The sequence below is a fragment of the Mesoplodon densirostris genome, chromosome 16, assembly GCF_025265405.1.
Source record: "Mesoplodon densirostris isolate mMesDen1 chromosome 16, mMesDen1 primary haplotype, whole genome shotgun sequence".
NCBI lineage: Eukaryota > Metazoa > Chordata > Mammalia > Artiodactyla > Ziphiidae > Mesoplodon > Mesoplodon densirostris.
In genome coordinates, this window is record NC_082676.1 from 79,801,248 (window position 1) to 79,827,687 (window position 26,440).

At 40.2% G+C, this 26,440-nt stretch overlaps 1 protein-coding gene across 3 annotated transcripts in view; it reads right to left on the reverse strand.

Moving 5' to 3' along the window:
* TASP1 (taspase 1) overlaps positions 1–26,440 on the reverse strand; it is a 243,715-nt gene that overhangs the window by 122,776 nt on the left and 94,499 nt on the right. For 2 of the 3 annotated variants that reach the window (XM_060077654.1, XM_060120650.1), the window contains 2 exons: positions 17,625–17,744; positions 12,364–12,442 (listed from right to left, as the gene is read on the reverse strand). In XM_060077654.1, coding sequence (XP_059933637.1) covers positions 12,364–12,442; positions 17,625–17,744 — 199 coding nt within the window. The remainder of the gene's footprint in view (positions 1–12,363; positions 12,443–17,624; positions 17,745–26,440) is intronic. The other variant, XR_009530102.1, reaches the window with a different exon arrangement.

The window sequence follows — 26,440 nt, forward strand, 5'->3', positions numbered from 1 at the left end:
CACCCATCAAAATGGTGTCTTGCTACTTAAAGTATGATGTATGGACCTGCAGCACTGGCATCACTCGGGAGCTTATGAAAAATGCAGACTCCCAGACCCACTGGATCATAATCTGCATTTTAACAGGTGATTCATACATACTAAACGTGAAAAGAATGGGTGTTTAAAAAAAAAGAACCTGAGAAACTGTTTCTGAAGATACATCATTGAGATTATTATCCCAAATAACTCTCAGAAATACAAAGCTTAAACCAAAGTTTGGGTGTAAACACCCATGTGCCTTACACTGAAAATATCCAGGGAAACCTTAAGAGGAACCAAAGGTCCAGCTTCAAGCATCTGAGAGCCGAAGGCCTGAATTCCCTGAGTATCGTTTTTTCATAACAGCTTGCAACATCAGACATACTATGTACCTTCAGAAAGTGATGAGTTATACCATGTACAACCTTCATAGCAACAAATTATCAATTTACAAAACTCAAAGTCAACATATTGTGCCTCACAGTCATTTAAGCTGGCAGGACTTTAAAGTACACACAAATCTGAAGTAATGCGTTGGAAATATATGATTTATGTTAAACAGTGTACTGGAATTTAAACATTCGTATGCTTCACCAAGCCCTATTCCCAGCCAATCAGTTCACTTATCAGCTTACACAGACACTTCCAACATATACTGCCCAGCTAAATTTAATATTTAAAAAATTTTAAGACCTTTCTGTGTATTTTTAAAAATAAATCTTATTTCAAGTAAATCTCCTGAGCTGCAAAAATACCACCACCACCACAACAAAATAATACCCCAAACAGCCCTGTGCTATAAAAGGCGCTGCTGGTATTGAGAGAACTCTGCCTCTAACGAGAACCTTCTACAGAGCGAATGAAGATGGCAAAGCCACGAAGGCCTTCGGTCCAGTAAGGAACACGAAGCAGCGTGTCAGAAAGAAATTGTTTTTCTGCTCCTTTTGATGGGTTATGCTTTCAAGTCAGGAAATGAGAAACAGGTGTGCCAGAGGGCACACACAGCCTCACTCCACACTGAAAAACACGCGTTTTCAATTTGCAAACATGAAAGGGACTCCTGTTGAATGAAAGAAGAAATGAAAACCCAGCTCTGTTTCTGCGAACCATATGAAGGCAGCTCAGAAAGGCTTTGACAAGTTGTTCGACTTCCTCCCTCTCCGACTGACAGCAGGTAGTGCTCGACAATGGGAAGGAAAAGGCATTCATTCTTTCAAGTGAGAACAATCAAAGGGAGAATTACATGAAGGATCAGAGCGCTGGCATTTTAACCCATCACTTGATCTTATGCTTCTGTTTCTACCATTTCTTTACCTTGGGTTTTAAAATTAGAAGTCTGTTCTTTCACCAAACAACAAAGCAATGCAAAATAAGTATCTGGCCAAAAAAAAAAAAAAAAGCTGAGAAACTACAAACATCAAAAGAACATCTTGGAGCTCACTTGATCCGCAGTAACCCAAGTCTACAGCATCTTTCAGAGAAAGACTTACTTTTCTTCATGATATCCTGAGCTCTCCTGGGGCGCCAGAGACATTTCGGTGGGGATATGAGTGTCATGGGTGGTGCTAAGCATAAAAGCAACGGGTTTGGGTGGGACTTTGGAGAGAGGGTGTGTGGCAGGAAGGGAGATGGCAGCAACAAGAGTCAGGTGCCAGGTGCACTGAGGTCCCTCTGGGAGGCACTGTGGGGCACATCCCTCAGGTGTGGGGTGCAGCAGAGCCTGGTTCAGGGCAGCAAGCCTTTATTACAGCCAGCATTTCAATGTATTTCTATACTGGCAAGAAACTTCCTTGTATCATCAAGTAAGGCCATAGATTTCATGTCCTTCAAGGACAGGGACTGTCTTTTTTATCACACCCAGACACTAGAGCACAGGATAAGAGCCTCTAAAATAGCTTGAGAGCAGTTACAAGTCTTCTTCCATAAAAGCAAAATGCCTGAACTCGTGTTATGTGGGAAAGACATCCTTCATATCCTTTAAAATTATGTTTTGAAGAATATTTAACGAATCATAAAAATGTTCGTTATATAATATAAAGGGACAAAGATTAACAGAAGCTAAATGATATTGTCGTTTTTGTTTTATCTATTAGAAATCTACCAAAAAATATTAACACGCTATCACAGCATAGCAAAATTATCAGTTTCATTTTCCAATTTCTTTTCAATAATCATGTGTTATTTCACAATCAGGGGAAAATCTACTCATTTAAAACATCCAAGATACATGATAACCAAAGCTGTCACACTGAACTGGTTTCCTAGGAAATAACCTAGCAAAATTCAGAACCATCAGTGACCTTAGTTAACTAAAAAGCAGGAAATAATATATTAATAGTTCATCAGATATGAAGTGACTTAATGAGAGTAAGCAACAGTCCTGGAATAGAATTCTCCTCTCACATAACTAGTTTTGAGAAATGTGCTGGGAGTTTATCTACTCTGTTATCTGTAAATGAACAATATTTCTTCCCCACCCACACTAACCGATCAGTCCAAAGAGTCAAATGCTTTTAAGATGATGATGTTTACAAATATTTTAGGGTTTTATCTATGCTCACATCTAGAAGTCATAAATCACATAAAAAGATTTCTCACAGTATCATTCCCAACCTTACGTATTAAAACCCAAATGATTTCAGCCTAAGTGGCTGCCCTCTAACAATCTTGTCGAGTGTGAAAGATTATGAAGTTTATTGTTTCATAAAGACAAGAAGCTTCTGAGAAGCCACACTGTCAGCCATGTAAGTGAGAAAGAGGACGGCCTAGGAAGGCATATAAAGGAGGCACAGTGGGCTGAAGAGCCTGGATCCCACCCAGCAGAACTAACAGCAGCATACTGAACCCCTTGACCACTCTTGCCTCTCTCTGCCTGAATCACTGCTCATCATTCCAGATCGACCTCAAAGACGAAAGCTCTGTCTTCATCTATCTTCCAAAACAATGAGCATCTCCCTCCTCAAAAGGGTTCCCACTTCATACAAAAGAAAATTTAAATACTTAGTCAAGGCCATCCAGAGAGCACCCAATAAGACCCCAAGTTAAGATCCGCACACTTTGTACTCACCCCTCTTCTTCAGGGATCCTCTGTTCTCATCAGAACACACTGCTCTCAACCCTGCACTTACCTTCCTCTCAGCCCTGACTCATCTGGGCTTGACCTAATGCACTCTACCTGTTATGGATTGATTGTTGTGCCCCCCGGCAAATCCCTATGTTGAAGCCCTAACCCCCAAGGTGATGGTGTCTTTGGGGTGGTAATTAGGGTTATGAGGTCATGAGGGTGCCCCCCCACCCACGATGGGATTAGTGTCCTTGTAAGAACAGGAAGAGAGACCAGAGCTTGCACCCTCTTGTGCTCCCTCTCTCCCTCCCTCCCTCTGTGTCTGTGTGTCTCTCCCCCTCTCTCTCTTTCTCTCTCTGTCTCCCCCTCACTCTCTCCCCACCATGTGATGACACAGCAAAAAGCTGGCCAGCTGCAAGCCAGGAGGAAAACTCTCACCAGGAACTGAATCTGCTGGCCCAGGATCTTGGACTTCCCAGCCTCTAGAACTTTGAGAAATAAATGTCTGTTGTTTAAGCCACACAGTCTATGGTATTTTGTTATAGCTGCCTGAGCTGACTAAGACACCAGCCCAATGTATTTATTTGTTCATATTTATTCACATCAATTCATTCAACAAACATCAGAGGCTCTATCTGATGAGCACCATTCACACATCAGTGAGGAAAGCTGAGGAAAATCCCAATCCTCATGCAATTTTATAGTAGAGTGGGGTAGAAAACAAAGATAAAATGAACAGACAAAAGATATAAATTGTTAGACATGATACATTCTGTGGGAAAAAATAAAACATGGGAAGGGGATAGGGAATGTTGGCTGAGGGAAGAGTTACATGTTTAAGATGGGGTGCTCAAGGAAGATCTCAGTGAGAAGGTGAATTATCTGAATCAAGAGCTGACGAGGTGGGGGCAGGGGCATAAGATATGAAGGGTAGAGAGTTAAAGGGAAAGGAAGGACTCAGGCAAAGGCCCTAAGGTGGGAGTGTGCCTGGCATGCCTGAAGCATAGCAAAGCAGGTGAATGAGCAGGGGAAGAAAAGCAAGAGCTGCAGCCTGAGGGGAAGGGGGTCAGCACCCTGTATAAGGCCTTGCAGGCCCTGAGTAAGGGCTTTGGCTCTTCTGAGTAAGATGGGACACGTTGGACAGTTCAAAGAGGAGGTATGACACATGATTTGAGTTAGGTTTGAACATATTCCTTCAAGAGTTGTTGAAGGGCTTCCCTGGTGGTGCAGTGGTTGAGAGTCCGCCTGCTGATGCAGGGGACACGGGTTTGTGCCCCGGTCCGGGAAGATCCCACATGCCGCGGAGCGGCTGGGCCCGTGAGCCATGGCCGCTGAGCCTGCACGTCCAGAGCCTGTGCTCCGTGGCGGGAAAAGCCACAGCAGTGAGAGGCCCACATACCACAAAAAAAAAAAAAAAAAAAATTGTTGAGAACTGAATAAAAGGGAAAAGGAGCAGAAAACAAGGGACTAGCTATGGGGCTCCTGCAATAACCCAGATTAGAGATGCAGCACATTGAATCTGCCGATAGCAGTGAATGTGCTAAGAAGTCATTGGATTTTAAATATATTTAGAGAGGAGAGTAGACAGGGTTTGTTGCTGGAGTGGATTGGGTGAGATATAAAAGAAAACAGGGTCAAGCATGACTCTAAGATTTTGGCCTGAACCAATGGGAGGTTAGAGGTGCCATTTGCTGTGTGAAGAATCAGGTGGGGACAGAGAGGGCAATATCTTGCCTATTACATATACAGGTGGGGGCTTTGAACAAGCAGTTAAAGAACTGAGTTCCGGGGAGAGGCCCAGGGTGGAGATTAAAATGTGGGTGTCAGCATATATATGGTACTTAGTCATTCGACTGGATGAGAACACCAAGGCAGTGGGTATTCAAAGACAAAGAAAAGGTCAAGGACTAGGCCTCAGGGTACTCCAACACGGAAAGGTCAAGAAGATGAGAAAATCAACAAAGGAGACTGAGAAGCAGCAGCCAGTGAGGCAGGAAGAAGACCAGTTGAGTTTGATCAAAAATAGGATTTCTGGGGAAGCAAGTCATTCAAGCAACTGTGTCAAATGCTGCTTACAGGACTAAGGGATGACACTGGCTTTTGGAGGTGACTGTTAATCTTGACAAGAGCACGTCAGTAGAGTGGTGGAGGAGGACACCTGACTAAAGTATATTTAAGAGTCAATGAGTGGAAAGAACTAAGAAAAATAATAGACCTCGAGGACAGAGAGCTCTTTGAAGAGTCACCTTGAAAGTTGCTGAAAAAACAGGGAAGAGAGTGTTGGAAGGGAAGCCAAACCCCTAGGTGACCTGCACCCAGGGTCCAGAGTAGAACAGGGCTCTAATTCATGATAATCAAGAGACTAAACCACCAAGAGCGCTTGTGACATACAGAGAGTACTAAGGAGAAATAATGGATACTCTTACAAAGGAAGCAGAAGCACAGATTCCTGCCTGCCTCCCCATCCCATCTGGGCCCCCAGACAGCAGTGACCACAGGGCACATGTCAATGTCCCAGCAGTGGTGTCCCACTGGCTCTTGTGTCATGTGACTCGCAAGGAAGGCTGCCTTGTGCCATCCTGACAAAGGAACCTGGGAAGGAGCTTTGCAGCACAGACTCGTTAGACAATCTCCCACAGAGGGGCAGAGGAAGACCTGTGGCTGCCTGTTAGGTGGAAGAATCAAGAAGGGGTGACTTACCTCCCAGCCCTTGAGGAGGAGACTCCAATCACTGGCTCAGAAATATCAAAGCAAGAGCCTGGCCTCATTCTTTGCATTTTTTATCCCATCCACCTTTGAAGCTACTCTTAGCAAGCCATGGCCACACCCTCACTACCCTCTGATTTCTGGATCAGCCAAGACCTGGAAAATCAAAGAACCTAGAAAATCAGAAATCACTGGGTCTCCTATTGGGTAGCAGGCCTTTCTCCATGCAGAAGCCTATGTCTTCGGATCTCTAGTCAGCTGCCATAAAACCCCTGGACTTAACTGTTTCTCTTTAAGAAAAAAACCAGACTGCACAGACAAGTAACAGAAGACCAATGCTAAAGTCAGCCAGAGCATAAACTTAATCTCTTGCTTGTTCCTCCTTCTGATCTTCTGATCCTCAAACCGCTCTTCCTTTCCATAGCCAGAGAAAGACCACAGATGTATCTTACATTACACATCTGATGTGTTACTGAAAAATTATGTGTGAATCTGATTTTGTCAAATTAAATCAAATTTTAAAATGCTATTTAAAGAAATTCCATGATGAATAATATTTTTGAAAAGACAAGAATTCCTCTAGAAGAGAGAAGAATCACATACACATTTCTTTTTTTTCTCATTGAAATATATTTGACATATAACATTGTGTAAATCTAAGGTGTACAACATGTTAACCTGATACATTTATTTACTGTAATATGATTGCCATTGTATGGTAATTAGCACTTCCACCACGTTATATAACTATTCTTTCTTTTTAATGGTTGGAATAACTATGTTCCAGTCTCTTAGCAAGTTTGATGGTTATAATAAAATATTGCCCATGCATATACATTTTTAAATTTTAATTTGTCTATTAAGCATTTACTAAGTGCAAAGCCCTGTGCCAGGCACTCCGGAAACATAGATATACCCACAGGCCCCCTTTTCTTTTTTTTTTAAATTAATTAATGTATTTATTTTTGGCTGCATTGGGTCTTCGTTGCGGTGTACGGGCTTCTCATTGCGGTGGCTTCTCTTGTTGCGGAGCACGGGCCCTAGGTGCTTGGGCTTCAGTAGTTGTGGCACACGGGCTCAACAGCTGTGGCTCTCGGGCTCTAGAGAGCAGGCTCAGTAGTTGTGGTGCACAGGCTTAGTTGCTCCACAGCATGTGGGATCTTCCCAGACCAGAACTCGAACCCGTGTCCCCTGCATTGGCAGGCGGATTCTTAACCACTGAGCCACCAGGGAAGTCCCACAAGCCCCCTTTTCTCAAGAGCTTATGTCACCACTTAAAGAAAGCTTGAAACTAATTATTTATTTTCACAAAAAAAGCTGAGAATAAGAAAAGCACACTTTTCTTCACATTTTAAATTTTTGAAAATCGGGAGGTGCACTGTAATTGACGGCGTCCTCCCATGGCTGTCATCCTCCAGCGTGCAGCTGTGACACAGCCACCACTGCCTCTAGAGGTCAGCTGTTCCCATTTGTTGACCCTTCGGTTGAGCTGGGTGCCATATTGGAACTACGTGTTTTGAGTGTAATTGCCATTTATAATGTCTTCAAAATGATTATGGTATGATACGCGATTCAAACCAAAAGTGACTGTATACACAGGAAGGCATGGAAATAGCAAAGGGGCATGACGTTGTTACCAGGGAAGCAAATATTTCTCGTTGGAAGAATACCCCCAATTCTATAGTTTCTTGTAAAGCAACAGCCACGTGTTAAGTGAGGAGAAAGCCATGTGTCGTAATATAACTGGCAGTCTATTTTTCCCCCTAGAGTATGTGTCTTACATTGGTATATTTTATTCTTGGATATTACAGTAAACGTACAGGCAACAAAAGCAAAAATAGACAAGTGGGACTACATCAAACTAAAGAGCTTCAACATAGTAAAGGAAAGAAGCAATAAAATGAAAAGGACATTTATGGAATGGGAGAAAATATTTATAAACCATACTTCTGAAAAGGGGTTAATATCTAAAATAGATAAGGAACTCCTACAACTCAATAGCAAAAAAACAATATTAGAACATGGGCAAAGGACTTGAATAGACATTTCTCCAAAGAAGACATACAAACAGCCAACAGGTGCATGAAAAAGGTGTTCAACATCATTAGTCGTTAGGGAAGTGCAACTTAAAACCACAAGATATCACCACACATCTGTCAAAATGGCTATTATCAAAAAGACAAGAGATAGTCACTATGGAGAACAATATGGAGGTTCCTTAACAAACTAAAACTAGAACTACCATTCAACCCAGCAATCCCACTACTGGGCATATACCCTGTGAAAACCATAATTCAAAAAGAGTCATGTACCACAATGTTCACTGTAGCTCTATTTACAATAGTCAGGACATGGAAGCAACCTAAGTGTCCATCGACAGATGAATGGATAAAGAAGATGTGGCACATATATACAATGGAATATTACCCAGCCATAAAAAGAAAGGAAATTGAGTTATTTGTAGTGAGGTGGATGGATCTAGAGTCTGTCCTACAGAGTGAAGTCAGAAAGAGAAAAACAAATACCATATGCTAACACATATAGATGGAATCTAAAAAAAAAAATGGTTATGAAAAACCTAGGGGCAGGACAGGAATAATGACGCAGATGTAGAGAATGGACTTGAGGACTTGAGGAGGGGGAAGAGTAAGCTGGGACAAAGTGAGAGAGTGGCATGGACTAATACACACTACCAAATGTAAAATAGATAGTGGGAAGCAGCCACATAGCACAGGGAGATCAACTCTGTGCTCTGTGACCACCTAGAGAGGTGGGATAGGGAGAGTGGGAGGGAGACGGAGGAGGGAGGAGATATGGGGATATATGTATACGTATAGCTGATTCACTGTGTTATAAAGCAGAAACTAACACACCATTGTAAAACAATTATACTCCAACAAAGATGTTTAAAAAAAACAAAAGACAAGAGATAAATGTTGGTGAGGATATGGAGATATCTGAACCTGCATACACAGGTGGTAGGAATGTAAAATGGTTCAGTTACTATGGAAAACAGTATGAAGGCTCCTCAAAAAACAAAAATGGAACTACCAATTCCACTTCTGGGTATTTATCAAAAAGAATTGAAATCAGGATCTCAAAGAGGTACCTGCACTCCCATGTTCATTGCATCATTATTCACAATAGCCAAGATATGAAAACAACCTAAATGTCCTTGACAGATGAGCAAGAAAAGAAAATGTGGTATACCCATATAACGGAATATTATTCGGCCTTTGAAAGGAAGGAAATCCTACCGTATATGACAACATGGATGAACCCAGAAGACACTATGCTCTGTGAAACAGGCCAGTCACAGAAGGACAGGCACTGCACAGCTGCACTTATATGAGGCACCTAAAACAGTCAGACTCGTAGAAGCAGAGGGTAATGGTGACTGCCAGGAGTTAGTGAAGGGAGAAATGGGGAGGTGCTATTCAAAATTCATAAGGTTTCAGTTGTGTAAGGTGAGTAAGTTCTAGAGATCCATACATCAGCTCATTAAATCCTCATAAATATTAAGATAGATACTATTCCTGTGGTACAAATAACTCCTTGCCAGGATGTCTCAGCCAGTGAGTGGAAGAGTCTGAACAAGAACCTCCCTAGCTCGGCAAATTTCCAAGATGCCGGAACATTAGTCAGAGTTTGCAAGGTCAGCTCCTGCCCCGCTACACTCTTCCCCACTCTCCACTCATTCCTCCCTGCCGTGATGAGAACAAGATGCTGGAGTTTATCCCGCAGGCCAATGACCACATCTCCTGTCTGGCCTTAGGAGAGCCCTACGCTGACCATAACTAACTATCTTCCCTCTGTCTTTCAATTATCACCTTCCAAGAACTATGAACCTAAAATGTAGGCCAGGTCTCTGGATTTTCTGCAACAGCCTAAGGCACAAGTCTTTTTAATTTTGACCAAACAGTTGCAAAATTCTGTGCTCCACCTTCCTTCTGACTTGGTCACCCAACTCTGCCATGTGTTCCCATCGTCAACCTCATAGCAACAGCCCCAGGAGAAACAAGGGTGAAGCAATCACACAAAGTCCCACAGATGGAAGGAACTGGAGACTTGCTCTATTATCCTCAGGTTCTGTAGGCTGATGATGGTTAGTTCTTAAACTTAAGAAGGATATAACATGATGAGCTGGGCATCCAAGCTAAAAAGCTATGCTAGATATCATAAACTGGAGACCTAAAGTTATCTTTAGTCATATAACACTACCTTCGGTGGATACAAGATGGGCAAAGAAGGAAATATTTAAGGGGAAGGGAGAAAGACCTTAATTTTACAATTTTAACTTTACCCACCCACTGGGTAAAATTCTACTTCACAGAATCAAATCTATAAAGACTTATGTGCTCTTATTCCACATCATCAAATTTAAAAAAGGGAGGTAGACAATCCCAAGGAGATTGAATTTCTTTTCCAAAGTGACACAGTGAGACAGGCACTCAGGATTCCAGCTTCAAGTAGAATTCAGGTCTCCTAACATTTAAATAGCAACTAACCAACTCACGAACCACATACTGACCAAAAATAAAGTCAACACAACACATGGTACCAACTGATATTTCTTTAGGAAAATAAAAATGGAACAATGAATTACCTATTTTAGACTTTGGTTTGTTCAAATACCACAATTTTCCATAGACATGGGCCATACTTCATTATGCACAAGCTAATTCCTAAGTATTATGTGTAAAGATTTTCATGTGCCAGCAATATTAAATTAAAATTTAACTCATATTACTACATTATGCTCATTTCTTCAAAATGGAGAGACTGAAAAACAATTTTTTGTCTATTATATTAGTATGGTTTAGATTCAACATTAATTTGTGTTTGGACTTCACCTGAGTGGCTCAAAATCAAATTTTTCCACCAATGCAAATAATGGATCTGAGTCAGAGGCTGCTACAACAGGTGGGCAGGAGCTTGGGTGTCTGAAATAACAGGGTCAGGTCAGTAGAAATGGAAAGAAGCTACAAATATGAGAATGGTACCAAGATTTCAAGTCTGACCAAACAGGATAGTGATGGCAATAAAAGAGAAAAAGATACAGGAGAAAGATGGCCAAGGCGTGGGAATAAGGAACAAGGTGTTCAGTTGGGCTGCTGAATCTCATGTGCACACATGACACCCACAGGGACGTATCCAACGGGAAGGCAGAAAGAACTCAGGTGGACTTCAAGTGAAAAGTCCAGAGTAGAGATAGACGTGGAAGCCAATACATTAAAAGATAACTGCTGAAATCATGAGAACAACAGCAATAATACCAGATCACCGAGAGGAAGCACACGGTGAGATGAAGAAAAGCCGGCAGAGGCCCACACTGGGGTCGTTAGGAATGGGAAGCATCCGTGTGACGAAGGACAAGATGGAGCAGGTCAGGGAAGCAGGACAAACCAAGAGAGGTTCAGGATCTACTCTAGAGCTGGAAAGAAAAGAGTGACCTGTGCCAGAGACCACAGAGAGGCAAGAGTGAGTGGGAGAGGAGAGCTCTTGGATTGGGTGGGTGGTCAGTGTGGTGGGACAGAAAACAATGTGGCAAGAAACTGAAGAGAGAAAGGAAGGAAAGGCAGCCATATCTACTGGCCTCCTGATAAAGCCTGAGGACGTCGGGGAGAAAGGCCTAGGACTGTAATTTGACAGGCCTAGGACTGTAACTTAAGAGACAGCACAGCAAAGGGGATGAACCAATATTATTATGTCAACCATGCATATCAACTACATGAAGAGCTTCCAGTACATCTGGCAAAAGCATATGAAAACCTGGGTCTAGACAACAACCATTCTGCCCATTAAAATCCACTCCCCACTAATATATATAAAATAGATAATTAATGAGGACCTACTGTATAGCACAGGGAACTCCACTCACTACTCTGTAATGGCCTATATGGGAAAAGGATCTAAAAAAGAGTGGGTATATGTATACATATAACTGATTCACTTTGCTGTACACCTGAAAATAAGACAACATTATAAATCAACTATACTCTAATAAAAAATTTTTTAAAAATCCACTCCCCCAAACATACTCACTCTCTCTCTCTCTCTCACGCACACACACACACACACACACACACACACACACTTCTAAATGAAAATGACTCTTCTAATACAAATACAAAAAAAGGACCTACATTTTATCAAAAGTGTAGATGCCATAAACTACACAGTTTGAAATACGCCTTGTAAGTTTTGTCAACATTTTAGTCAAGAAATGACCTCTTAGTTTTTGAAATGCCTTGCTACTTTTATATCATTTTGACCTGAATTTGGTACTATCATGAGTCATTAGAGAAAAAAAAATCCATTAAAAATACAACTAAATTTTAGTTAACTCCAAAGTTGTACTGAAAATGTTAGCAAAGCCTTTATACTGTGATACTTACATTGTGAAACAATTCTCAAAAGCTCCCAAATATCAAAGATTTTTCAGGCATCAATGTTCTTATCCATGTGACATCTTAGCACATGCTTTGTGTTTACATAAAAATATGGTTTTCAATCATTAAATGACCTACAAGGTTGAAGTTATGAAAAATGGTCATGAAAGCAGCAAATACCTGAGGTACTCACAGCTGTGGAGTAGGGATTATGAGCTCCAGTATTTTCAGCCCAGCAGCCACATCCATAAAGAGCAGCCTGGGGGGAAAAATAGATAAATACAATATTTTAAGATTATTATATGTAATTACTAGCTTTCAACAGAAGACAGAAATCATACCCATCTAATAAAGCCTCATTAATAATGATGTATAGCAAATGAGCGATAACCAGAGGTTGTATAAGACCCACCCAAACAATGGTTCTAACATTAACAAAACTATATTTTCAGCTATGTACTAATCTAAAATTTTTCAGAAAATAGCAAAAGAAAGTTTCTTAGTCTCATCAACAGTAATTTTTTCCTTCCCTGAAAAATCTTCCCTCCATTGTAGTTTGTCAGGTGTTGCTCTTCTGGCCCCTTGAAATCACTGTGGTTGCCTTAAAATAACACTTGTCAAACTAGGTGTGTGTCAGATTTCTTGGGGAGCATGATGATAGGAACCTTGGTTCCCAGATATCCTGATGGTCTGGAGGTTGGCCCAGGAGTCAGCATCATTAACCTAGGCCTAGGAGCCCGGAATGTGGGTGGTCCTCCTGCCATGCTCTAGCAAACGCTGCTTTAGGTTTTAGTGCCTTTTCCCTGCCTCCTTCGGGGTGGCACACTGGGAACTGCAAACAGGTATGCACCGAAAGGCTCAGTATCTGCTCACCACTGTGCTAGATTCTGCCAGATAGAAAGAAAGGAGACAAAAAGGTCTGTTCAAGCTAATCGCTTTGTGAGGTGGTGGAATAAATTTATGTCTGAAACCACCAGGAACACAATAAGCTGCTGTGGTTTTATAAAAGTGTGTGACAATCATTCCTATTTTGTTTCCAACAGTGCCACCGAGAACGTCTGGATTCACCTCTTCAACATTCACAATGATTTTCTCTGCCTTTGGAAGGGGAATCACAACTGATAACTGTTCCATTCCTTAGAAGCAGAATTAGAAAAACCCTTAGATAGCTATTACAGAGAAATACAAGGTGGCATGGTCAAGAATGTTCATTATCACCTGTTCAATAAGAATGAAATACTGAAAACAACACACATTCAATCAGTACAGAAATGGCTAAATAAACATTGGCATAGCAATATGTGGAGTTTGTTTCAAACATTAGAAAAAAGGATTACGTTTCTTTAAAAAGATTTTTAAGAACTATTACAGAAGAATCTCTGAAACCTATTGAGTTAAAAAAAAACAGCAAACTACAAGACATTCAGTATTCTCTGTGATTGATGAAGGCAAAAGATACTCCCATAAAATAGTACAGTTATATTCTAGAAACTCACTTGTGAGGACTGGAAAAAGAAGCTTAGACTGAGAATGGTGACCAGACAGACTTCAGCTTTCTATGATATTTTATTCTTTTTTACAAGGACTTCAGAACTAATTTGCTCTAATATTCTACCCAGAACAAGGATTTTCGTGAAATATCCCAGGCACTTCTGATACTGAGAACCTCACCACCTCATGTGGGAACATATACCCCTTCTGGACACTTTCCATTGGTGGAAAGTTCTTCCTTAACTTCCACCCACCAATCCTAGGTCTACTCTCTGGAAATACTTTAACCTTCCCCTAAAGTTCTCCAAAGTTTTGAAAACATCTATTCTAATGCCCGATTTCTCTTTTCTCTCTCAAAGAATTTGTGAACCGCTCCCCAAGACACTGAGATGCACACACCCACCCCACTTCCCTAATGACCCTCCTTGAGAAATGATCCAGAGTCCAGGATAATTGGAGATGAAGTCTGACCATGTTCGTGTGATCCACAGTTGCCATCCCCCACTGTCAATGACAATACCCCTCTTAAAAGTAGAACCAAGAACTGAACACAACACCCCTGATATGGAAGACATATTGAAAACACCATGCTTCTAAAACACACAAGACAGCTGGGTGAGAGTGGCAACTAAAAGCTCTATGGAATTAATTCAACATATGGATTTCAGAATAAAATTGCAGACTTGTGGGATAAGCCATTCCACTGGTACTACCTAGGCTGGGTGTTGGGTCAGCCGAAGCCTCAGAGAGCATGTGACCTCGGTGGAAGGGCTCATTCTTCCTTCACTGGAAACCCTGCATCTTAGCCCATTGCCCTTTCCATTTCCCACAATTATCTTGACCAGGAGTCTGCATCTAAAAAATAGTAAATATGGCCAAGAGGACACCCCTGAGAAGCCCAGTGGAGGCCATGAAAAGGAAGCTTATTCTTACTCTTGTTTCTCCTCTCTATGCAAATTTCCTTTATGCTATCTCTCCTCAATTTCATGACCTAAAGTTGTCTTCCTTCTTAACCTTGTGAAATTGGTTGCACTGAAACAGTGATGGCTAAGATAAAAGAAAGAATCAGAGACTGTCCGTCTCTTATCCACTCCTTTGGATAAAACATAACAACCTTAAGCAGATCTTTAAAAACAAGAGCAACAGCAAAAGGCTTCCTTCTTTTTCGTAGTAAAATTTTATCAAAGCTATTATCATGCAGTAAAAGTAGGTCATACAAATGATGCTATTATTATAATTTAATCTTCTCTGGGTCTTCGTTTCCTCTTTTTTTAAATGAGGGTAATAAAAACACCCACCTCGGGGGCTTCCCTGGTGGCGCAGTGGTTGAGTCTGCCTGCCAATGCAGGGGACACAGGTTGGTGCCCCAGTCCGGGAGGATCCCACCTGCCGCAGAGCGGCTGGGCCTGTGAGCCATGGCCGCTGAGCCTGTGCTCCGCAACAGGAGAGGCCACAACAGTGAGAGTCGCGCGTACCGCAAAAAAAAAAAAAAAAACACCCACCTCACAGTCTTGTAGGATCATGGGAACTTAACACACTTGCTGCACAGAGCCAGTGATTAATAAACAGCAGCTGCAGCTGTTATTAGGAGGCACTATGATAAGCAATGGAAATGCATTATGTCATTTAACCTTCTAGAACTTTGTAAGGTAGCTATTTATCCCCATTTTATAGTTGTGGAAAGTAGAACTTAACGGCGTTGAGTAACTTGTCCATGGGGAGGGGACTGGTAAACGGGGGGGTGGGGTCAGAATAAAGTTTTACCTAAATCCCAAATCCACACTCTTAGCCCCTTAACTCAACTGCCTGTTTGTGTGTGGGTAGGGTGAGGGTTAGGAGAGAGTAGAACATGACGATAATTCCTCTCTCGTGTCCCGTCTGTAAGTTCTAACCACTACGATAAGCTGAGGAAGCAAACAAGTTCTAATTCAAATTGCCACTTCAGCAGCTGGGTAATACGGGTGATATGCTAAAATTTTTAAAGAGTTACTTGTGCATTTAAAATGTATGTAAGAATAGCTAGTTTCAGCACATTTTTAAAAAATAATTAATCTTTGCTTTTTTAAATAGTTTGCTTGAGTATTTTGTTTCATTGTGTCCTGATCCTCAAGAAGAACGGCTCTTTACCTCCCATCTGATGCTTGCATATTTCTAGGCTTATTGCTTCTCCTCTATTTGAGCAATATAACACGATTAAGCAACTGTGTTTTCCTGTAAGCACCTTTCTTTACTCCTCCACACCCTTTCCTGATCTATCAGCTCTCACAAACGAAGCACTCATAAACTAGACAAGTGGGGCAAATCAATATGCAAGGTTTTTTTTTAAATTGAGGTACAATTGACACGCATTATATTAGCTTCAGGTGTACAAAATAATCATTCAATATTTGTATATATTGCAAAATGATCACCACAATTAGTCTAATTAACATCCATCATCATACACAGTTACAGAATTGTTTTTCTTGTAAGACCTACTCTCTTAGCAACTTTCAAATGTGTACGTGTTAAGTTTTACAGTATTTCTTTTTCCATGGCAACCCCACGTGCAGGGTTCAGTGTAATATCCTGCTAACTTAGTCCAGCACCATCCTTGGTTCTGTTGTTGCTATTTTGCTAACGAAAACAAACAAAAACCAGTAAGAAAGTCATGGGAATTGCAATGCAATGAAGGCGCCTCTGCTGGCTTTTCTCTCTCTTTCTCCACCGAGGCATCCAGATCTGATATGCCAAGCTTGGTTTTCTTATTCCAAACTTGACAAATACACAGGGCTTTATAATGTGGAAAAATACCATGACCAGACAAAGGCTTTTTATACTGAGTTCAAAGCATTTCCACATGTTGAGTAATCATTCCTCATAAATCCCCTTGTATGGTAGGCAAAGAGTAGCACAAAATTAATTATTCTTCCCTTCCCCTTCCCACCATAGGACTGTGAGTGGCTTGCCCACAATAAAGGGCAGATAGGGGAACATCACTTGGGGCTTTGCAAAGATGTCCTCCACGAAGCCAATCACTCTGCTCCAAGCACTAGCTAACCACCGTGTCCAAAGCAACTGTGACACTGACTCTTCTTCAAACATGAGAGATAAAGCACACAGAGCATGCCAAGAGGTGCTACAGATGCAACACGAGATCCAAGCACTGAGCTTAAGCACACCCTGTGCAACAACTTTAACAGATTCTGTGAGGGTGTCCAATTCATTTGTTCACTCAATGAATATTTATTAAGGCTGTAAGTAATGTGCCAAATTGGTTTATTCTCAGAAAAGTTATTAGATCAAATGAATTGTTAAATTTCATTCTCAGTTGGGTACTAAAGGGTGGATGGAGATGGGGAGTCAGGGGTGAAGAAGATGTACAAGTGAACAGGGAATAAGCCAGTTGCACATAAATTAGACCCTTCTATCTCGATTTCTCAAGTGGTATCATGTGTTGGTGACTTGGACTACTAGTCAGTCTATAAAATAGCTGAAATGCTTAATCAGAGGAGGGATTAGAGGGTCAAAACGTTACTGTTCCTTGAATGGAGGAAATACAAAATGTAACTCTAAAACTGTTTTTCTACCTGGAAAGCAAGCAGCCATATAGTCAGGTGCTGGATCCTAAAGAGAATGACATTTACAAAGAAAGAAAATGGAAATGGATGCACATTTATTAAATGTCTGATAAATGCCCAGGCCAGTAGCTAGACTGCTGAAAAAGTAGCCAAACATAGGATTACCAACTGTAAAGATCAGGAAGAACCCTATTACTGTGAGATACATTTAAATTTTTGAAAGAATCCTCAACAGGTATTTGATTATTTATACTACGTAAGTGCTAAGAACAATAATCATTTGTTTTTTCTAAAGAAAAAAAAAAATCTCTACTGGTTCAAAAACTTGTGGGCTAGAAAATTCCATGTTTCGACTTGGAAAGCTAGTTTAAAAACCCCAGAATCACTTACCTGCCCCACTCTCCCTGGATGTTTCAAGGCCAAGCCTCCACTGGAGACGGCGGCAGCCACGTTCCCTTCATGGTCCACGACCACAGCACCCACCGTGTCCAAAGTGCCCGAGTCATTCTCCTGCAGAGCAAAAGTGGCCGGAGCGTTCGCTAAGTACGGTGTGTGACAATGATGTGACCACACAGCACTTGTCAGGACAATCATGACGTAACAAAATCTGAGCTAATCCTTAACCGGAACCATTCAGCAATCTCCTGAAATTATTTATTATCAAGTTGCCACTTAATCCGGTTCAAGTCAAAACTTATTTTCCACTGTAAGATCCTGAACCAAGGGTGTCTGGTGGCTCTTCTCTAATAATAAGCCTAATGTGCCTTTCTAAGGGAGGAAGAAAAAAACAATTTAATATAAATTACAGTATATCGCCGTGTCTCCTTAATCTCCAGAATTAAGTTCATGATTGAGAATTTATAGAGGAAAAGATCTATGATGTAAGTGAACTAATAAATGTCCTTATTGGTATTTTTTAAATATTATATACAAATTTCTAAAAGTAATATATGCAGCACAATAAATGAAGAGAGTGACATTTCTAGTCTTGGTGTAGACCATGCTACAATTTTCTTTTATGATTCCTTCCTTGTGAGAAACCTAATGGCAAGCTCCCTTCTCTGCTATATTAATAACATGGTTGGTAATCATACGGCAGAAAACTGCACATTCTTGGGAGGCATCTTTGTGTTTCTGTGTCTTGTTCCAGGTGCCACATGCTTAAGGCATTTCACATGTAGTGACCACAAGCAGCTGTCTCCTACCTCAAAGATTTCTGGTTCACCTGTGCAAGGCAGACAAACTTTACACTGCTGGATAAAAATCAGAAGTAAAGGAAGTGGGAACAAAGTTTCATGAAAAATTATCTTTTTTATGTATTAAAAAGGAGGGCTGGGCCTCCCTGGTGGCGCAAGTGGTTGAGAGTCCGCCTGCCGATGCAGGGGATACGGGTTCGTGCCCCGGTCTGGGAGGATCCCATATGCCGCGGAGCGGCTGGGCCCGTGAGCCATGGCCGCTGAGCCTGCGCGTCCGGAGCCTGCGCGTCCGGAGCCTGTGCTCCGCAACGGGGGAGGCCACAACAGTGAGAGGCCCGCGTACTGCAAAAAAAAAAAAAAAAGGAGGGCTACCACAGGTCTTTAGGTTCAGAGCGGTCATGGTGGTATTCTTACACTAGGGCACTGGTGCCCCAGAACCTGAGACCCCTACCCTCACCCTAGCACTCAAGTCCGTATGAAAGAGTCAGGCAGAAGCCCATGTTCATTGAGACCAGTTCTCCGTCCTGTGTGGTTTATGCTCATACTACTTACTGAGCAAGACATCATTTGTGCTGAGGGGGTACCTGCCTGAGTGGTTTTTGAAATACCACGTTAAGGCTGGCCCCAGAAAAGTCAATGGGCTCCCAAGGCCGCCTCAGAAGTTGAAAAACATTGAAGGGAGTTTTGAAATATTGGAAGCAGAATGCAAACAAAAGATTTTTCCTTAAAGCAAACTGGAAAATGCAGAGGCAGAGTATGCCACAATGAATATTATATTAAGTCTATTAGGAGAAGGTATATCTAGATGTTTGCATTTCTTTGGTTCTTTCTCTAAATTCTAACTCCCCTTAAATACACTGTTCCACTATGACAATACTTACTTTGATACAACAGGTGTAACTGACTGAAATGAGTGCTGTGTCCCTACTCTCCCTTTTAACAGCAGGTGGGGAAGACCAGCCAGTGGATCAACATGGCCATATCCCAGAATATCACACTTCTTCTGGTGGTAGGTTGTCTGACTCTTAAGGATAATTTCCTAACCTGACTGTAAACCTCTGAGGAAAGGTCTGATCCACTGTTTCATTCTACACACAGCAGACATTCAGGACATCCTTATTCTTTAAGACAACCCTCAGAATGGGAGAAAATATTTGCAAATGAAGCAACTGACAAGGGATGATCTCCAAAATATACAAACAGCTCATGCAGCTCAATATCAAAAAAACAACCCAATCAAAAGATCTAAATAGACATTTCTCCAAAGAATACATACAGATGGCCAAAAAGCACATGAGAAGATGCTCAACATCACTAATTACTAGAGAAATGCAAATCAAAACTACTATGAGGTATCACCTCACATCAGTCAGAATGGCCATCATCAAAAAATCTTCAAACAATACATGCTGGAGAGGGTGTGGAGAAAAGGGAACCCTCCTACACTGTTGGTGGGAATGTAAATTGGTACAGTCACTATGGAGAACAGTATGGAGGTTCCTCATAAACCTAAAAATAGAGCTACCATATGACCCAGCAATCCCACTCCTAGGCATATAGCTGGAGAAAACCAGAATTTGAAAGGATGCATGCACCCCGATATTCACTGCAGCACTATTTACGATAGTCAGTCCATCGACAGAGGAATGGATAAAGAAGATGTGGTACATCTTCTAAATGTCCATCGACAGAGGAATGTATAAAGAAGATGTGGTACATATATACAATGGACTGTTACTCAGCCATAAAAAGGAACCAAATAGTGCCATTTGCAGAGACATGGATAGACCTAGAGACTGTCATACAGAGTGAAGTAAGTCAGAAGGAGTAAAACAAATATCGTATATTATCGCTTATATGTGAAATCTAGAAAAATGGTACAGATGAACTTATCAGCAAAGCAGAAATAGTCACAGATGTAGACAACAAACTTACGGTTACGAAGGGGGGAAGAAGGGGTGGGACAAATTGGGAGATTGGGATTGACACGTATACACCACTATGAATAAAGTAGATAACTAATGGGAACCTAATGTTTAGCACAGGGAACTTTACTCAATGATCTGTGGTGACCTAAATGGGAAGGAAATCTAAGAAAGAGTGTATATATGTATACATATAACTGATTCACTTTACTGTACAGCAGAAACTAACACAGCATTGTAAAGCAACTATACTCCAATAAAAATTTAAAAAATAAAAATAAAATAAATTTGGAGTGGGCTTCCCTGCTGGCGCAGTGGTTGAGACTCTGCCTGCTGATGCAGGGGACACGGGTTCGTGCCCCGGTCCGGGAAGATCCCACATGCTGCAGAGCGGCTGGGCCCGTGAGCCATGGCCGCTGAGCCTGCACATCCGGAGCCTGTGCTCCGCAACGGGAGAGGCCACAACAGGGAGAGGCCCACGTACCACAAAAAAAAATTAATTAATTTAAAAAATAAATAAATAAATTTGGAGTAAATAAAGCACATCTGTATCCCTGGTGTAACAAAACCAAGCCCAATAAGTGACGATATATGCCCTGCCATTCTAACATCAGTCTTCCATCTCCTTTTCTCAAGATTCAATTTCGTACAAGCCCAGAGAATTACACTATCTTAGGGAAGATCAACAATAATCAGGTTTACTCAGTTGGTATAGACTAAGTGGAGTCTGTCTTCTTTGGTAGATAAGATGGAACTATCAAAGTAAAGAAATGCATTGGACACACTTTATTCCAGAAAAGAGAGATAATCCTAAAGACAAATGTACTTTTAAGATGAACACTTGTTTCATTTTTCTAAGAAATAATTCCTAAATCTTTATATCCTTGCAACCTCAGATAGAGATTGTTTCTTGTTCAGATGCCAAGTTTTATGTCATCTACAAGAGGGCTTCTCAAACTTTAATGTGCATACAAATCAATTGGAGAATCTGTTTAAATGCAGATTATGATGGAGTAATCTAGAATCAGTCAAGACTGTACATCTAAAAACCTCCGAGTAACGCTAATGCTGATGCTACTGCTCCATGGACCCTACTTTGAGAAACAAGGTCTGATAGCATCCCACAAAGTCATTATCAGCCAGATGTCTGCTCTACTCATTCTAAGGCAAATAATTTTATAGGCACAAGTCTGCTGAAGGAGAAACTTAAACCACCTAAGACCAACATTATGTCAGCATAAAAGATTTAAGCTCTATCTTGTTCAACTACCAACTGGCAGCATATCACCACAACCATAACACCATGAACATACTACAAAGTATTTTAAAGTATGATCTTATTAATCTTACTGGTTCTTTTAGAAACAGACAACTCTCATGCAAATAAAGAGGCATTGTAAAATAACTTTCCTCAAAAACAGCAACAACAAAGTCAGGAAAGTGTATTCTTTATTAGTTCTTTTTTTATTAACTGTGACTGCTGATCCTACTCAAACATTCTATAAAGTAGAATTTTAATGAGGGGATACATAACATATACACAATGATATACGTTATCTGTAAAACAATTCTCTTAGCATTTCGATCAGGATATTGTGAACTATAACTCTTATCCCTAACCAAACTACTATAGAAAGACACAAAAGGATTATACATAGATGGATTTACTGTAACTTGTTTTTCAAAAATGAAAAATCAAATGAAAAATAGAGAATCCTGTTCCAAATTAAGCTAAATATTCCTAATGGCTTGCAACACCTGCAAAAATCAGAATTACTTCATAAATATTCAAGAATTAGTTCATAGATTTCACATACTGAAAAGCAACTTGAAGGATGATGAAATAACATTTAAGCATTTTTATGAAGTGCAGATAAACTGAGTGAAAGACATACACTGGTATTTTGGCTATAATAATTTCACAGAGCTCATTTGTACAAGAATGAAATCTAAGAAAGGCTAAAAAACACACAATGACTGTCATTATATAGAGCTGCTATTATACTCTTACACTCCATAAATACTTAGAAGTACATGCACCACATAGATACACATGGACCTATTGTCCCTGACTGAAACATGCTAGTTGCATTAATTTTTTAGATAAAATTGTGACTAAAAAGCAGTGGCATAAGCTATAGTTCCCATCAGAATAAACACATGTATATAAAGTTGGCATAGAGATTACATGTGTTATGGAAAAGACTGAAATAAAACTTTCTTGAAGTAACCAAGGATCTAGTCATCTCTGTTGGGCTTAATGTCAAAAGTTTTCATTTTTCTTGCTCCAAATTGGAGATGGCTATTACACAGTTATTGTAAGAATTAAATTAAGTAACACATGTAAACTAATAAATCCATCAGAACAAAATGTAGGTACTTTCCACATGAAAATTAAGCCTCTAACCTGTACTCTGAACTCTGAAACTTGCCAAGAGACACCATCTATCAGTTACTTATCTCATTAACTTGGTCTTTCTTCTGTACAGAATTACTCAAATATCAAATAGCTAAAATATAAGAATAATATCTCAAGTGTAAAAGTGCATCCTGAAACTGATGTATGGTGGGATTATCCTAATACAATAATAATACGTTGCTGTTTTTTTTTAAAGATACCAAACCTTCCCAGTACACCTTTGTTAGGCTGAAAGCAACATTATGATTGGCCTGAGCTTCCACTTGAGAAACACAGCTGACTTAACGCCCTCTGTGACAGCACAGTAACTTCAGCATAAAGCTTTACCACCTTCGAGCATCCTAAAGATGGAACGATACCTCTGGCTACAAGAGACTTAGATCTGGCTCCAGGTCTATCTCCTAAAACCAGCCCCCTACAGTGGGGCCACTGTGGGCTCAGAGTATATCAGCTGTGTGTGTAAAAGAAGTACAATTTAGCTAGAATTATCTACTTTCATGTGTCTGGCTTGGCTGAAACCAAGGAAAATTTGGATATAAGAATATCCAGTGACCCTTCAGAAAATCACCCTTCTGATGTCCAATACTACAAATGATGTTTCTGTAAGGTATAGTCATAATGTCTATTTTTAAATAATCCTTTATTTTCTTTGCTTAATAAATATGCATTAAAATTTTTGCAGCACTATATAATTAGTGCCAAACATATCTAAAACAGAGAAAAAAATTATATAAAAATCTGTTATTAATTCCCTAAATCACTCAACTCTGAAATAAAAATAAATAAAAATAATTCAGCTCAAAATAAAAATAAAGTGTGTTAACAATGTTTTTAAGGGGCTTTAATATATCTGGATTACAGCCTTAATTACAAATTCATATCATAACAAGTTCCAGAGGATCACCCCAAAATTCCAGACTCTCAAAGGACAATGTTTTCCAACTGGCAGAATTCCTATATAGTGTTCTGGTGGCTAATCTCAGTTTTTTTTTTTAATAATCTTACAAATAATGAATTACGGATTTTTTTCTCTTCAAAATGGAACCGTTTGAGAGCCTCAGTGTACATGTTGAGTGAGTACGTGTAAGTGATGGCAGAGACCAGATGAACATACTCATGACTTAGATTATTGAACTTAGATTATGAACATACTCATGACTTAGATTATTATACAGTTGAACAGTAAAAACCACCACAATGATAGCTTTACACAGCTTTAAATCATTCTTATTCATATGTTGTTTAATTAATATTATTTAATTTGAACTCATGATGAACCACTGGTTAAGGATAGCAACCTAAGATATACTGGAGTTGAAATAAAAATTAAGGAATTTAAGAATGATGATAATTCTGACAAGTCCCTTAATATTAACTAGATCATTAAATTGCATCCATTTGATAAAAACACTTATAGAATACATCTCAATGACTTAAAATCAGTTCAAAAATTAATGATGAATATATCTAATTTGGCTTCTTGTTTTTCTGGAATAAGTATTCATCACAATTTTAAAATTCTAAATCAAAAAAAATTTAATTCTAAATTAAATATACACACCTAGCTATGACCCAGCAACTACAGCCCTAAATATTGACCCAAGAGAAAGCAAAATATATATGACAAAAGACTTGTCAAGAATGTTTATAGTACCTTAGTCAAACTGCAAGAGTCAAAACCTGGAAACAACCCAAATGTCTATCAAGAGGGGAATGGGTACACAAACTGTGATACAGGCAACAGTGGAGGACTGCTCAGCAATAAAAAAGAACTAGTGATATGTACAACAATATGGATAATCTTTTAGATGTATGCTGAGTAAAAGAAGCTGGACACAGGAGAGTACATAATATACGATCCCATCCATCTGAAGTTTTAGAACAGGTAAAACTACTCTATGGTGAAAAAGAATCAAAAATAGTTGTCTTGGGAAGGAGGCGTAGACCATGAAGGGGTATGAGGAAACTTTCTAGAGTAGTAGCAATGTCATATCTTGTTACATGGTTGTATACACATATCAAAATTCATCAAATTATACACTTAAGATTGTGTGTCTGTTGCTGTTTAAGTTTTACCTTAAAAAAAGAAATCAACAGCTGATGTATCTATTTTAAAGTACACAACCAAGAATTCAAAACGTCAGGTCATGAACAAATTTTTCAACTTTTTCCTAATAGTATAATACGGTTATATTTATATAACATTTAATACACATTTGATTGCAATTGTAAGCAAGTGGGGGGGATGGAAAATATGAAAGAGATAGTAAAAAATATGAATGAGAAAAAGTCTACTGTATGCCCAACTGGAAAGAATAGACAGAATAGAGAAGTGAAAATATTTAAAGAGAAAATAGCTCAAATTTCCCCAGAACTGATGAAAAACAAGAATCCAGATCTCTAGGAAGCCAGAGAGAAAGAAAAGGAGCCAGATAGAAAGGAAAGCTCACCACAACAGAATGAAGGCAGAATTCCCAAAGTCCAATGGGAGCCAGAAGGCAGTGGTGTATTTTCAAGGTACTCAGAGGAAAGTAACTATAAACCTAGAAGTGGGTACCTAACAAAATTACCTTTTAGGAACAAAAATAAAATAAATACATTTATAAATAAAAAAATAAAATTTGTTTACCACCAAGAGACCTGCACTTAATGAAATCCTAAAGGACCATTCTATTTAATACTGCAAACTGCCCTCCTTCTAATCCTCCCTACCACCTATTCACAGGCATTCCTAATCTTCCTTTCTTGACTCTACTTTATCTTTTCCCCATAACGTGTCATCATCTTCTAAAATATACCACATATTTTCGTATTATTTAAACTGCCAATCTCCCCCGAGACTGGAAGCTCAACAAAGGCAGTAATCTTTGTATGTTTTAGGGACTTCCCTGGTGGCCCAGTGGTAAAGAATCCTCCTCCCAATTCAGGGGACATGGGTTCGATCCCTGATTGGGGAACTAAGATCCCACATGCCGCGGAGCAACTGAAACCCAAATGTCACAACTACTGAGCCCACGTGCCGCAATCTACAGAGCCCACACACCCTGGAGCCCACACACCCTGGAGTCCATGCATCACAATTAGAAAGAGAAAACCCACACACCACAACTAGAGAGAAGCCCGGGCGCCACAGCTGGAGAGAAGCCCGCGCCACAGTGAAAGATCCCACATGCCTCAACAAAGACCCTGTGTGCTGCAACAGACCCACCACAGCCAAAAAAAATAAAGAAGATAAAGAAATAAAGAAATAAAATTTTTTTTTTTTCGGTATGCGGGCCTCTCACTGTTGTGGCCTCTCCCGTTGCGGAGCACAGGCTCCGGACGCGCAGGCCCAGCGGCCATGGCCCACGGGCCCAGCTGCTCCGCGGCATATGGGATCCTCCCAGACCAGGGCACGAACCCGTATCCCCTGCATCGGCAGGCGGACTCTCAACCACTGCGCCACCAGGGAGGCCCAAGAAATAAATTTTTTAAATCTTTGTATGTTTTATTCACTAACATATGCTAAGCACCCAGAAAAGTACTTGATACCTCTTAAGCACTCAATAAATACCTGTTTAATGAATGAATGAACAAATGAATGATATACCTTAAGAAGGAAAATAACTGCTGTCATGCGAATGTGTCCTTCCAAAATTTACATGTTGAAATCCTAATCCCCAAGGT